This window comes from Oryza sativa, chromosome 1, assembly GCF_034140825.1.
Source record: "Oryza sativa Japonica Group chromosome 1, ASM3414082v1".
Taxonomy (NCBI): domain Eukaryota; kingdom Viridiplantae; phylum Streptophyta; class Magnoliopsida; order Poales; family Poaceae; genus Oryza; species Oryza sativa.
The window spans coordinates 32,711,590-32,723,961 of NC_089035.1; the positions used below are offsets into that span (position 1 = coordinate 32,711,590).

General features: G+C 42.3%; 1 protein-coding gene across 2 annotated transcripts; it reads right to left on the reverse strand.

The window, feature by feature from the left end:
* Positions 1 to 298: 298 nt before the first annotated feature.
* LOC4327032 (transcription factor PCF6-like) lies at positions 299 to 3,173 on the reverse strand. Of its 2 annotated transcripts, none has more exons than XM_015771045.3 (2): positions 2,917 to 3,173; positions 299 to 1,655 (listed from the first exon to the last, which is right to left on the reverse strand). In XM_015771045.3, the coding sequence occupies exon 2, from the start codon at positions 1,589 to 1,591 to the stop codon at positions 668 to 670; it is 924 nt and encodes a 307-aa protein (XP_015626531.1). In that variant the 5' UTR covers positions 1,592 to 1,655; positions 2,917 to 3,173; the 3' UTR covers positions 299 to 667. The 2 variants fall into 2 exon arrangements, with proteins under 2 accessions (XP_015626531.1, XP_015626542.1); XM_015771056.3 differs by having other exon boundaries at positions 299 to 1,651; positions 2,917 to 3,162.
* Between the last annotated feature and the right edge of the window lie 9,199 nt (positions 3,174 to 12,372).

The following is a 12,372-nucleotide window of genomic DNA, read 5'->3' on the forward strand; positions in this document are numbered from 1 at the left end:
CCACTGTAAGTTTCTTTGTTTCACATTTAGAATATAAATAATGTATACTTCAGGGTTCAGTCTACATATACCTGGAAGGAAATTAGTATTTTGCAGGGAGTGTATTTATATTTCGCAGAATGAACTGGAAAAAGGGACATACTTCCTCAGTATGCAGTGTGTCAACCAGATATTCATTGCCCAATGTTTTGTGTACAGCCAGGAAGCTTGGGATGCAGCAACGGCGTCAGAAAACTGAATACACACACAAAGAAGTTTCCCTTTTGAAAAAATAAAGAAAATTAAGGCTAGGCAGAACTGAAAGGTTCAAAATTCAGAACTTATTAATTATTACACAAGCCAATACATCAATTACTTCTTTGCATATAAAAAGAAGTAACAAATCCGTATTGCACACAGGCATATGCAGCAAAGCCCTGCATATTTCTTGCCCTAGTTTCAGAGCAAAAGAAATTAGCAGCCAGCTAGCTGGCAGTATCTTCCTTCTTAAATCTTAACCCACAAGCTTAATTGTTCCCTTGAAAGAAATTAATACATAGATCAAAGCAATGCACACACTTGCACTAGCTAGCTTAGATTTGTTCTTTTGGTAGAGCTCATCGATCCTTACCTTGTCGACGATCGAAGAGTGTTGTTCCAGTGTGTGTACTGTGTAGATCGAGCTTGCTTAGCTTCCTGTCTGATCATGGAAAGCTCTCGCCGAGCTCAGGGACAAGCCCTGCGAGCCAAGGTTGTCTACTGTGAACTGCTCGGCCTCGGAGGAGTAGAACACCAGCTGATGATGCGGCCCTGGAGCCAAGGAAAGCAGTGAAGGGAACGGCGAGGTGTGGTGAGCCGCGGCGGCGGCCACCTGCGGCGAGCCGGCGCCGCTGTCTTGCACGCTGCCATTATTCCATGACTCACCGGCGTAGTGGAACGGCATGGCGGCGCCGGCGGCGCTGTTGACCATCCCCAGCGGGTTGTTCAGCCCCATGAACCGGTGGTAGCCACCGGCGGGGAACCTCCCCACTATGTGCGCCGCTCCGCCGCCGCCCCCGCCGTCGACGTCGTCTCCCCCTCCTCCTCCTCCGCCGCCGGCCGCCGCCGCCTCCTTCTCCGCGGCCAGCGCGGCCGCCGCCGCCGCGACGTGGTACTTATCGTCGTCGGCGTGGTGGTGGTGGCCGTGGTGGTGCATCAGCGGCATGGCCGACGGCAGGTGGTGGTGGTGTCCCATGCAGAGGTGGTCCTGCGGCGGGAACTGCAGCGGCGGCAGCTTGTCGATCTCGTGGCGCGCCGCGTTGAGCAGCCAGTCCACCACCTTGCTGGGCTGGTTGAGCCCCAGCCGGTCCTGCAGGTCGTACAGCTGGATCGCCGTCGGCACCGACAGCCGCACCCGCCGGTCGCGCAGCCCCTTCACCGTCTTCACCTTGCTGTGCCGGTCCTTGCCGCCGAACACCCGCGACACGCGCACGATCCGCGACTCCGTCTGCGCCGACCATTGCCGCGACGTCGCCACCGCCGCCGTGTGCTTCCTCGCTAGCTCCGCCGCCTCCTCCTCCGCCGCAGCTGCCGCAGCCGCGGCGGCGGCCGCTTGGTTGCTTCCTAGTATCATCCTTATCAACGCCTCCTCGAGCTCATCCTCCCATCGTCAGTCCTCGATCCACCTAGCTAGCTAGCTACCCAATCATTACACACACAACAACACCTAATTAATTAGGAGTAACATCGCATGCAGACTGATTAGCATAAAATTTCGCGCCATAATCAACCAGCACTACTAGTAATTAACCCGGGGTAAATAAATCTCTCCTGTGCACGGAAGGGTCTACCACCCGATCTCGACGGATTATCTCTCTCTCTCTCTCTCTCTCTCTCTCTGCTTGTGTCACTGTTCCATTGGGGAATGGGGAAAGCGAGCCAGCTTTATTCGCTGCGTATTTGCGAGCAACAGCTAGCTATATCTCTACTCCTATCAATCGATCTACCTAGGTAGTAGCTAGTAGCGAGATCGAGATCGAAAGACCGGCTCTTCCCTGCTGCGCTTGCAGCTCTAGCTGGGTGAGCTGCATGCGAGCCATCAGCAGTGGCACTATGTGTGGGAATGATATGATTCCATGATTGAATCGAGCAGCCATGCATGATTCGTCTCGCCGGTGGGAAGAAGAGCTATGAATTGGATCGTACAAAGGATCACTATTTGCCCATGGGAATGAGGAACAGGAGAAGGCTGGGTCGGGGGGTTTGTATTGAGTGCTAGCCTTTATGCCGAGACGAATAGCTTTTGCTAGCTAGCTAATCCTGCAGGGCCTGCAGCATGCACCCAGTCTTTAACTGTAGCAGTCATTAGCTTTTAAATTGTGCTCTTTGAAACCAATCGATCGAGGGAGGAAATTTGTGTGGCGAGCGAAAAAGGTGAAATTTTTTGGAGGCTTGACAGAGGATTAATTTACTCAGTTGGGGATTCCTAGAACTGAACACTATATTCAGGAAAAAAAAAGGAAAAAAATGAAGAGCAGTGGGCAAAATGGATAATTAAATTGACAGATCGATCAACCAGGTCGTTCCGGAAGCAAAAGGATCAGAGAGAGGCGATCCGGTGCAATTGAAACAAAGATTATTTGGTTGGCGACCCAGTACTGCAGGTTCAGAGAAGAAACCTTCCATGGAAAAAGAAATGGAACTCAGGTACGAAAGAAATCCAAGAGGGAATTGTACAGTCTCACAGAAAATAATTGAAGAAGAATTAACAAATCTGGGCTCAGATCCACAGCATAAAATCCTAATCAAGGACCACGGAAAGCTGGGGAGATTAAAAACTCTCAAAAGGCACACACACACATAATTTTGTGATCCCCAAATCCATAGAATAATCGCCAAGAATTAACAAATCAAACACCCAAACCGGCTCCAGATGTATTCAGAGAGAGAAACACTTACAAGAACTCAGCCATGCATATATATGGCCTCCTCCGATCCCTTCAAGTCAGCCGAGATTTCCCCTTCCCGCCGATGAGCTAGATATATATATAGCTCGCCAATTAACCCGAGCAAGAAGAAGATCCCGCCGCCGCCGAGCTACCAACCACCGGCGTTGGTGGTAGCTCCGATCAGCTAGCGTAAACCCTAGCCTGCCAGCTACAGAGCAGCAGCTTAGCTAGGTAGCGTCGTCGGAGAGAAGGATGTGGAAGACGACCTGTGAAGCTTTGTGGTGGGTATTTACACTGAGGAATAAATGATCAGCGTCGTCGCTGTCGCGTCACTGTCCTTTTACCACCATATGCTCTCTCCCTTGTTGCTCCCCCGGCTCACTTCACTCTCCCTGATCGATCGATCGTATAGATCGTATATTGGCAATTTGGCCAGCAGAGGATCGGAGCTGACCTGGCGAGCTGATAAGCTCATTAAGCTCAATGCCATATGTTAGCGGAGTGTATATACGGGCATATACATGCTTTCCTAAATTTACATATGTACACTTGACCTGGCTAAACCTCTCATGCATCGTTTGCTCGATCTATGACTAGGCAATAAAAAATAGTTTATAGATAAAACTATTTATAACTATTTTTTAAGAGAAAACTCTTTATAACTATTATTTTGAGGGAAAACTCTTTATAACTTTCCTAATTAACAATTTAAAGACAACGCTGGAAAATAAACTATAGTAAAAAAAACTTAAATCAACTTAAAAATAATTTTTAAAATTTAAATTTTGTTGCGGTTGATATATAAGCCATCAAACAAACGATGAAATAAACTACGCTTGACCTAATTAATCAACTAGCACCCCCTGTGTGCAGTGGACAACAAATCAAAGTGCTACTAGCATTAACATGGGGTTAGATTAGCAAGATACAAGGATGCCAATGCCTAGATATGCTTCTTAATTTCATAGAACACCTTCTATTCCTCGGATTACACTAACTTCGTCTGGTGAATTAATTAGGTTGAACTAATTAAAGAGTTTTTAGTGTTCCATGAGTATAGCTATATCAGCTGGAATTTTAATTGTTTTTCTTTGAATTAGTATGGTCTTGAAAGCTGATGAGAGTTGTTTGCAAAAAGGAAGATCCTTAGATGTTATATATCAAAACATTTGGTGTGAAAGGGCACGTAATCTAGTGGTTGCAGTGAACTAAGTAGCACTTCAAGATGCTGAGTTCAAATTTTCGTAGAAGCAAATTTTAGATTGGATTATTTGAGGGCTAAGTTTCTAAATTAAAAAGGCTGCATATATCCGGTTGGATTTAGAGGCTGGGTATAAATACCCTTCTCTAAAAAAATCAACATTTAGTGGCAGGTAGTATGTATACTTGATTTTGAATTTTGTTAGATTGTTGAATAATATTCTTCTTCCCACTAAAATACAGTACCTTTACAAATCTTTCAACATCGAAATCTAGGAGGCTAGTTTAGTCTAGGGACCATCCATCTTTTGAGCATCAACTAGTAGCTAGCAGGACCACACCTACTTTTATCCTCAGTAAAGACATAAATTTGGACCCAAAAAAGGGAGAAATAATCAGATAAGATCATTTCTATGAAAAGGAAAAGGATTTGGGATTAGTATCATCTTCTCATGCTCACAGAAAACTGTCAGCAATAGGTCAGTTCAGTTGTTTGATTTTGATTGTTCATTGCTCTAGCTAATTAGCAGTATCAAATACATAATGCTGGCTCAAGCTATCCTAATTACTAATTAATATCTCTCCCGTTATGTTAAGTCAAACTATTTTTAATTACCCAATAATTTGCCTTTAAAATACTTTATGCCATCCGTTTCAAATTATTTGTTGTTTTTAGCTTTGTTATATATGCCAAATATTACTAACTTTGACCTTTTTTTAGAAAATTATATACTTTAACATTTATAAAATTTAGTATTGTTTTAGGTTCACCATGATAAATACTTTCATTACATAAATAATTCATATATTATAAACTATATGAATATCTAAAATTAATATATAGCTAAAGTACTTAGGAATATTTGACTTAGGACAAAGCTAAAACAATAAATAATATGAAGCGGAGGAGTAAATATAATTGAAGTCATTTCGACACAAAAGGATGAATTTTGAATGTATCCTCAATAAGCGTACAATATTATTATTGCTTTATTTAAAATAAATCAAACTTTTATATATAACACTTTTAGAGAGATGTTATATGTACTTACGAAATATATATGTATATTGAGCTGCAGAGGTATACTCCCTCCATACATGAATATAAGAGATTTTTTTATCAAATTTGTTCCAAAATATAAGGGGTTTTAGAATTCCAAGACAGCATCATGTTCTCCAACTTTTGTACTAATTTATTCATCTACCATCTACTTTTATACTAATTTATTCTCCCACCTACTAATTTTTATACTCCCTCCGTCCCATAATATAAGGGATTTTATATTAAAGGACGGAGAGAGTACTACTTTATTCTTTCACACATCACATTTTATCTCATCACATGTCATTTTCTTACTTCCTTAATTCTTAAAAAAAAAGTATAATCTCTTATATTCACGGATAGAGGGAGCAGCTTTATATCTTAGGATGGATGAAGAAAACATATATGGATGGAGTAAATATCAGTCTAGCTAGCTAGCTGGTGCATGTCATAAATCAGAACAATGTTCCCTAGCTAGCTGCTTTATACGGTGGCCATATGAATAGTAGCTACCACCCAGTGACGATGATACCCATCAGAATCAGCAGTGTATCATTTGCAATGTTTCTCACGTTCTCAAAGATCGAGCATAGTTCTCAGTTCTCACCTGTGCCTCCACGGCTCCCCCTTATCTTCCTCTTACACACATACACACACAATATGACACTGATGATTATATATTTATTTATTTAGTTAATTGACATTTCCTCTTGCGATCTTGCCCTTTCTTTCTCACCATTTTTAATTGTGCCTGTTCAGGAGTAGGTAGGAGTATGTGAAAGGAGATCAATGATATATCCAATAAAAAATCAATCTTAACTTAGAAACCTAGACATATTGTGTGTTCAGATTCATAGCCAGGATAGAAATTCTTTTAGGATGGAGAGAGTATATTCTGATCTTTCCGTTGCATTGGGCCGTGCAAGCAAGGCTGCATCACTGCAACATAATACCCAGAAGCGATGAGCTAGCCATGCATATATCACTGACATCCCATTGGCAAAGTCATGCTCATGCATGCATGCGATGCGAGAATCGATCATGCATAGTACGAGTATATAGTATCATCCCAGATACAGTAAAAAAGTGCAAAGCATCTTGCATGCCATATCTTGAATCTTGATACATGCCTGCTTGCAGCAGGCGCTAGCACGCACTGCACCGCACAAAACCTATGAATATGATCCTCCTCGGTAGGAGTATCATCCATGTCTCGCCTCAGAGCATTCTCCCCTTTCTTGTGTGCAAAAGGTTTATTGCAATATACTACTACTACTAGCATGCACAGACACATCAAGGCGACAAACACACACCACAACATGCAGTGGCAGTCATCAGAACATCATTATAGATTGTTCCTTGGGACAACTCATTCAGAGGGCCCAAACTAACTGAAGGTCCCCAATGGATAGCAAGCACAGGAATTAATGGATGAATGAATATAAGAAGAGGGCGGTGGTGATGGAATTAAAAAAGAACTGGGTCACGCACATGTACACCTGCTGTAAGTCCATAATTGCTGTAGGAAACACACAGAAATTGGCCATGGAAACACCTGCGATATCCTGCTGCAAATGTGAGAAAAACATACATGAGCAATACTAGCATATATGACAGCTTTCCACCATATGGTTGCAACCCAAGCAAACAATTGTTTTGGGGTTTGAAAGGCATGCATGCAGATCGATCTGTTTCTAGGACCAATCTCTTTACGAGTAATATCCATATCTCTGTTCCTCGCTGAGGCACACTAGAAGACATGCAGGCTCGCACAGCTAGCTGCCTGTGAGCAGGCACAGTCAAGCAAGTAGCTAGTGCCTGCCCCTGCAGTGTTTCATTGCCCATCATACAAAACATGCATGCATATGCTGCCTCGCCCGCGCGCCCGGCTCAGCTCAGCTCTTTCCTTTTGAGCTCGTTTCAGCAGCTAGCTAGTCAGCCAGTAATTGCATGCTTCACCGCTCTGATCTGAGCAGTGACCACTGCGGCAATGCAGCTCGGTGAGAGAGAGAGAGAGGAGAGAGTTGCAGCTGGTGCAGCTGAAAAAGGAGGGAGAGAGATCGAAGAGGTGGTCCTGTGGTTGGGTGTGTGTGGTGGGGGGGGGGGGGGAGGATGGAGGCAGGCAGAGGAGCAGTGTTGGGGACAGCGGCCACTAGCGAGGGGCAATGAATGAAAGGCCACCTTTAAGTTTGTGTGTGCAGTGCAGTGGCGCTAGCTGCAGCAGCAGCCAGCAGCCTCCCTCTCCTGCCTGCTGCCCCTGGAAACCAAGCTGAAATGGAAATGCATGTAGTATATGGATAGATCGATGTATACAGGCCGGCCAGGCATGCAGGGGTATGCAGCCCTTGGGCATGCATGCAGGGAGCAGAGCAGCAGCATGCATGGCTGCCAGTCTCAATATCATCTGAACTATCCGTAGCAGCAATCAAGCTACTACCCTCACAGCTAGCAGTAGCTCCCGCCCCATTTCAGCTGAGGGCCTGAGGCCAAGACAGTAGCTCCCGCCCCATTTGAGCTGAGGCCAGCCAAGACGACGCATGAGATGCCGTCGCGTACGTAGGCGCAATGGCCTCGCATATATCAGCAGTTCGATCAGCAGCAGGTGGCAGTACGCCGTCCGCCGATCGATCGATTGATCGCGATCGATGCAGATGCAGATCAGTGTGATCGATCGAGCTGCAGATATGCGTGGTTCTCTGTGTCTGTTCGTCGCCGGCCCAGTAGTAATTGTCATAATTAATTATCGATTTCTGCTCTCATCCACATAGCTAGTAGCTATAGCGATCGATCGTCGATCGATCGCGCGCGCGAGCTTAATTAATTTGGGTGTCCTTCTGCCATCGTACGCATGTCTGCAGCCTCTGCACAATCGATCGATCGATCCATGCATGGATTAATGGATAGATCTAGCGATGGCCACGGATGGGTTCTCTTGGCTGCATCCTGCATGCTACGTACTCCATCTGTCCTATAAAAAACGAATCTAGAATCGGATGTGACATATTATAGTACGATAAATCTGAACATATGTATATTTAAGTTCGTAGTATTAGAATGTGTCACATCCGATATTAGTTTGGTTTTTTATGGGATCAGAGGGAGTAGCTACTACTCCCAACGTTTCAAAACATAAAGCATCATTAGGTTGCCAAAAATTAAGGATAAAGGAAAATATTCAGTCACCGCGTTGAACAAATTTAAAGACAAACATGATAAGGTTGCTAAAAATCTGGAAAGAGTGAAACAAGAGAATTTTTTTAGCAAAAGAGGTTGTTTATGCTATCGCTTCTAGCCAAAATCAAGGAAGAAGGGAAAACTTGGGTGCTCGTTGGTGTAAAGATCGGCTAGCGCAGCTAATACCATAAAGCAAGAGTCATAGGGCATCTATAATGTTGCAGGCTAATACTGGATGCAAAGTAACCTTAAGGAATAAAGTAGTATTTTTGTTCTACCTTTATGCATTATTAGGAGAGTAGCAAAGCAAGGAATATTGCTATGGGCAATCTTAAGCTTAAGGTTAGATCATAAAAAATAAAAAAAAATAGTTCACGCCTTTGCAACATGTATGATGCTCTTTTATTTCTACTGAATAGAGTTTTTTTTATCAGTGGGTCCTAGCTCAAGATCAAGAAAAGACTATTGGTTCCCACCTTATTCCTTTAGCGACCTTAATCATTGATGATGCCCTAGCATATCTTTGTACAACTCATATTTTTTTCACTTCGTGTACATAAATTTTTACTCCCTCTATATTTAATGAAATTGGCACGGTCTGTGCTGATTCGTTAAAGAAAATTGAATTGCCTAAGTTCCCTCATAAACACCCCTAAGAACACTTGTATTTTGTTAGTTAAAAAATGCTTAGAATCCCGTGCATTGAAATTAATGTTTCAAAAATACTTAATAGTATTTACAAAATTTATATATATCCTATAAATGCTTATACTCCCTCCGTTTCTAAATATAAACACCTCTATATTGTTTAGCGTAGGTAAAGCTTAAAATGTACTATATTAGTCATCTTAATGGTTAAATTTTAAATTTTGATTTGCTTGGTTTCCCTCGATTATATCACCTTGTATATTGGAATTAATGTCTTAGGTGTTAGAAAATGCTATTATGTGGTAATAAAGTTTAAATCCTGAAAATGTTCATATTGGCCTTTGAAACGGAGTGAGTACCTCGATCATGCACTCTGCACTACTGCATGCATGTATGCACGCTATCACCGCGGCAGCTAGCGCCTCGATCGATCACACATGCATGCATCTCGTCTATGCATGCTTGCTGTCAGCAACGTGCTGCCATCGATCGATCACTCAGCTCGTCAGGCATGCATGCATGCATATATTCAGGCTACGGTACACAGTACTGGCATGATGGCTCGCTAGATATTCATCACATGCAGTTCTAAGGTTGTTCAGCGAGGTCGTACGTGTAGTAGTGTGACAGCGAAGAGCATGCAAATTAAGCTCCGGCTGTCTTTAGATCAAAACTTCCAACTTTTTCCATCACATCAACATGTTATACACAACTTTTCAGTCTCAGTACATCATACCAATTTCAACCTAAATTTTTAACTTTGAAAGGAACTACACGCAGCGTCGAGACCGACCACGCATTCATTCTGTCTGATCATGTGTACGCACACTCTGCTATATATACTGGCCTTTCCATTAATCTACCTCTGCTAGCACGGTTAGTACCCATGCATGCATGGTCGGAGACAAATGGGCCACGCATGCTTCGACATTAATGGACACCAAGTGGTGTATATGTGTAGTACTATACAGGCCAGCCCCGGATTTGCAGCTTCAAACAGCTAGGAACGGTGTAAATAAGGAAGTAGCTGAACTCCTGTGCATGCATTTGCTACGGATGAAGATGAACCATACATGTTCAGAGCTTCAGATGCTCTAATACTGTTCAAAAATAATAATGCGTGTGAATCTTCATCGATCATGTTTAAAAGAGGAGAGTTTGGTAGTGTTTCCACAAGCTAACTGCATAATTGAATCAGGGGACTGCTAGAGCATCTTGAATAGTACTACTCGCCAATCCGGTACCAGATCGATCTGATACCCCCTCTTTGTACCAAGTGATACCCATCAGTACAAAAATGATATCATCCGGTAACAGGCCGATCGATACCTAGGTGTATCAAGCCTAATACATGTCGGAAACTCGGAATCAGGTGTAAATTCTCAAGAGAGCACTACCCCATGATGAATCAAGATATAGCCACCTTGCATACTTAGCCCAGTTTTGCAACAATGACAAGTACGTACCCATACAGTTGTCTCGGAATCTAGGAAAAGTATATTGATTCTAGAAGCAAGAGGATGTAGCAAATACATCGACTCAAATCAAAATCAATCCAGGAGGCTCATGGCTACCATGTCCATCGCAAACTTCTTTCAAGTGGAAGAGGAGGAGGACATCAAGTCATTGGCAAATTAAGCTCTCTAACTGTAGCAAGGCATTTTGGTGTCCTGCTCCGTAATGTCTAGACTCTAGAGGATGCCGCTCAGGCTCATCGTCACATTGTGTATTACTCGTTGTTTGGCGGTGCTAGGCGGACATAGGGAGGCGACTGCGCATGCGGAGATGGGGACGGTGGCGAGGATCTGCGGAGGAGGAAGAGGAGCAAGAGGCAATAGTGTTGGCGGTAGGCGGTTTCGCTGGTTGAACCATGCAGCGGCAAGGCGTGCCCCTCCCTCGCATTTGCGGAGGAAAGAGCATAAGAGCATCTCATTCCATGCCTTGGAATGAGATAACGTTATGTAGCATTACCGTTTGAAATCATATACTCCCTCTGTTTCATAATGTAAGACTTTCTAACATTGTCCACATTCATATGGATGTTAATGAATTTAGACACACATATATATTGAATGTAAACAATGTTAGAAAGACTTACATTATAAAACGGAGGAAGTAATTAGCTAGGTTATCTCAAACAGTTGTTTGTTAAGTTATAATCTTAGAATGCCAAATGAGTAAAGAAATGACGATAGATTCAGCTTATCTTAAATTTACCCTAAGATCGACTATTCTACCAACTTCTTCTAACTGGGAATTGATTTATTAATTATGACTGGATGAAAGTTACTCATATACGGGTAAATTAGATTAAGGCTGTGTTTGGATCCAGGGGTGAAAATTTTTGCCGTGTCATATCGGATATACGGACATACATTTGTAGTATTAAACGTAGCCTAATAACAAAACAAATTACAGAATCCGCATGTAAACTGCGAGACGAATTTATTAAGCCTAATTAATCCCTCATTAGCAAATATTTACTGTAGCACCATATTGTCAAATTATGAAGCAATTATGCTTAAAAGATTCGTCTCGTAATTTACACGCAATCTGTGTAACTAGTTTTTTTTGTCTATATTTAATACTTCAAGCATGTGTTTAAATATTCGATGTGACATGGTGATAAAACTTGCCAGGGATCTAAAACAGGTCCTAAATATTATAAATATAACAAATGTGGATGTAGGAATTTTGTTTGACCCAAAAAGCGCAATTTTGAAAACGTGGCATGAATAATACATACCTCCATTAACTGTTTAGAGCGTTGCCCTAACTATGCACAAAGTCATATGGCTAAATATGGAAGCACCGCTAGCAAAATATCGCTAGCACAGTCGACTGTATGACGTCATACGGTTAAATACTGGAGTAGTTCGTTAATTAAAGCAGATCTCATTATTTAGAGTTTGCACTTAATTTGTTTGTAAATGTTGTTTCAATTCCCCTGAATCTCTACTACTGTCTCCCAACTGCACCTATCGAGCGACAATGCATGAGCTGATGAGCGTGATGATGGTTGGGCCATTTTTAGGTTATAAAAAAAATTGAAAAAAATATAGTAGGATAAATTAATATGTTATATGTCACTTCATAAATATAAAAAATTCAAATTCAACTTATATAAGTAGAAATAAAAATAATAAATTTGACTACGAATAGAACGTGTAATTCACGGTCATATTATTTTTGTTTTGAATTGTATAAGTCAAAATTTAACTCGTATGTTTGCGAAAAGATATATCATATATTGATATATCTTGATAAATATTTTATTTTTATTATTATTTTTGAACGCCATATATAAAACGATGTGATGTCCCTGGAGGGACAAATTAATATAAAGTCTGCTTCCAATCTGCAGAGAAAGCGATCGATGGGTGGAGGAGGCGCTCGGCCGGC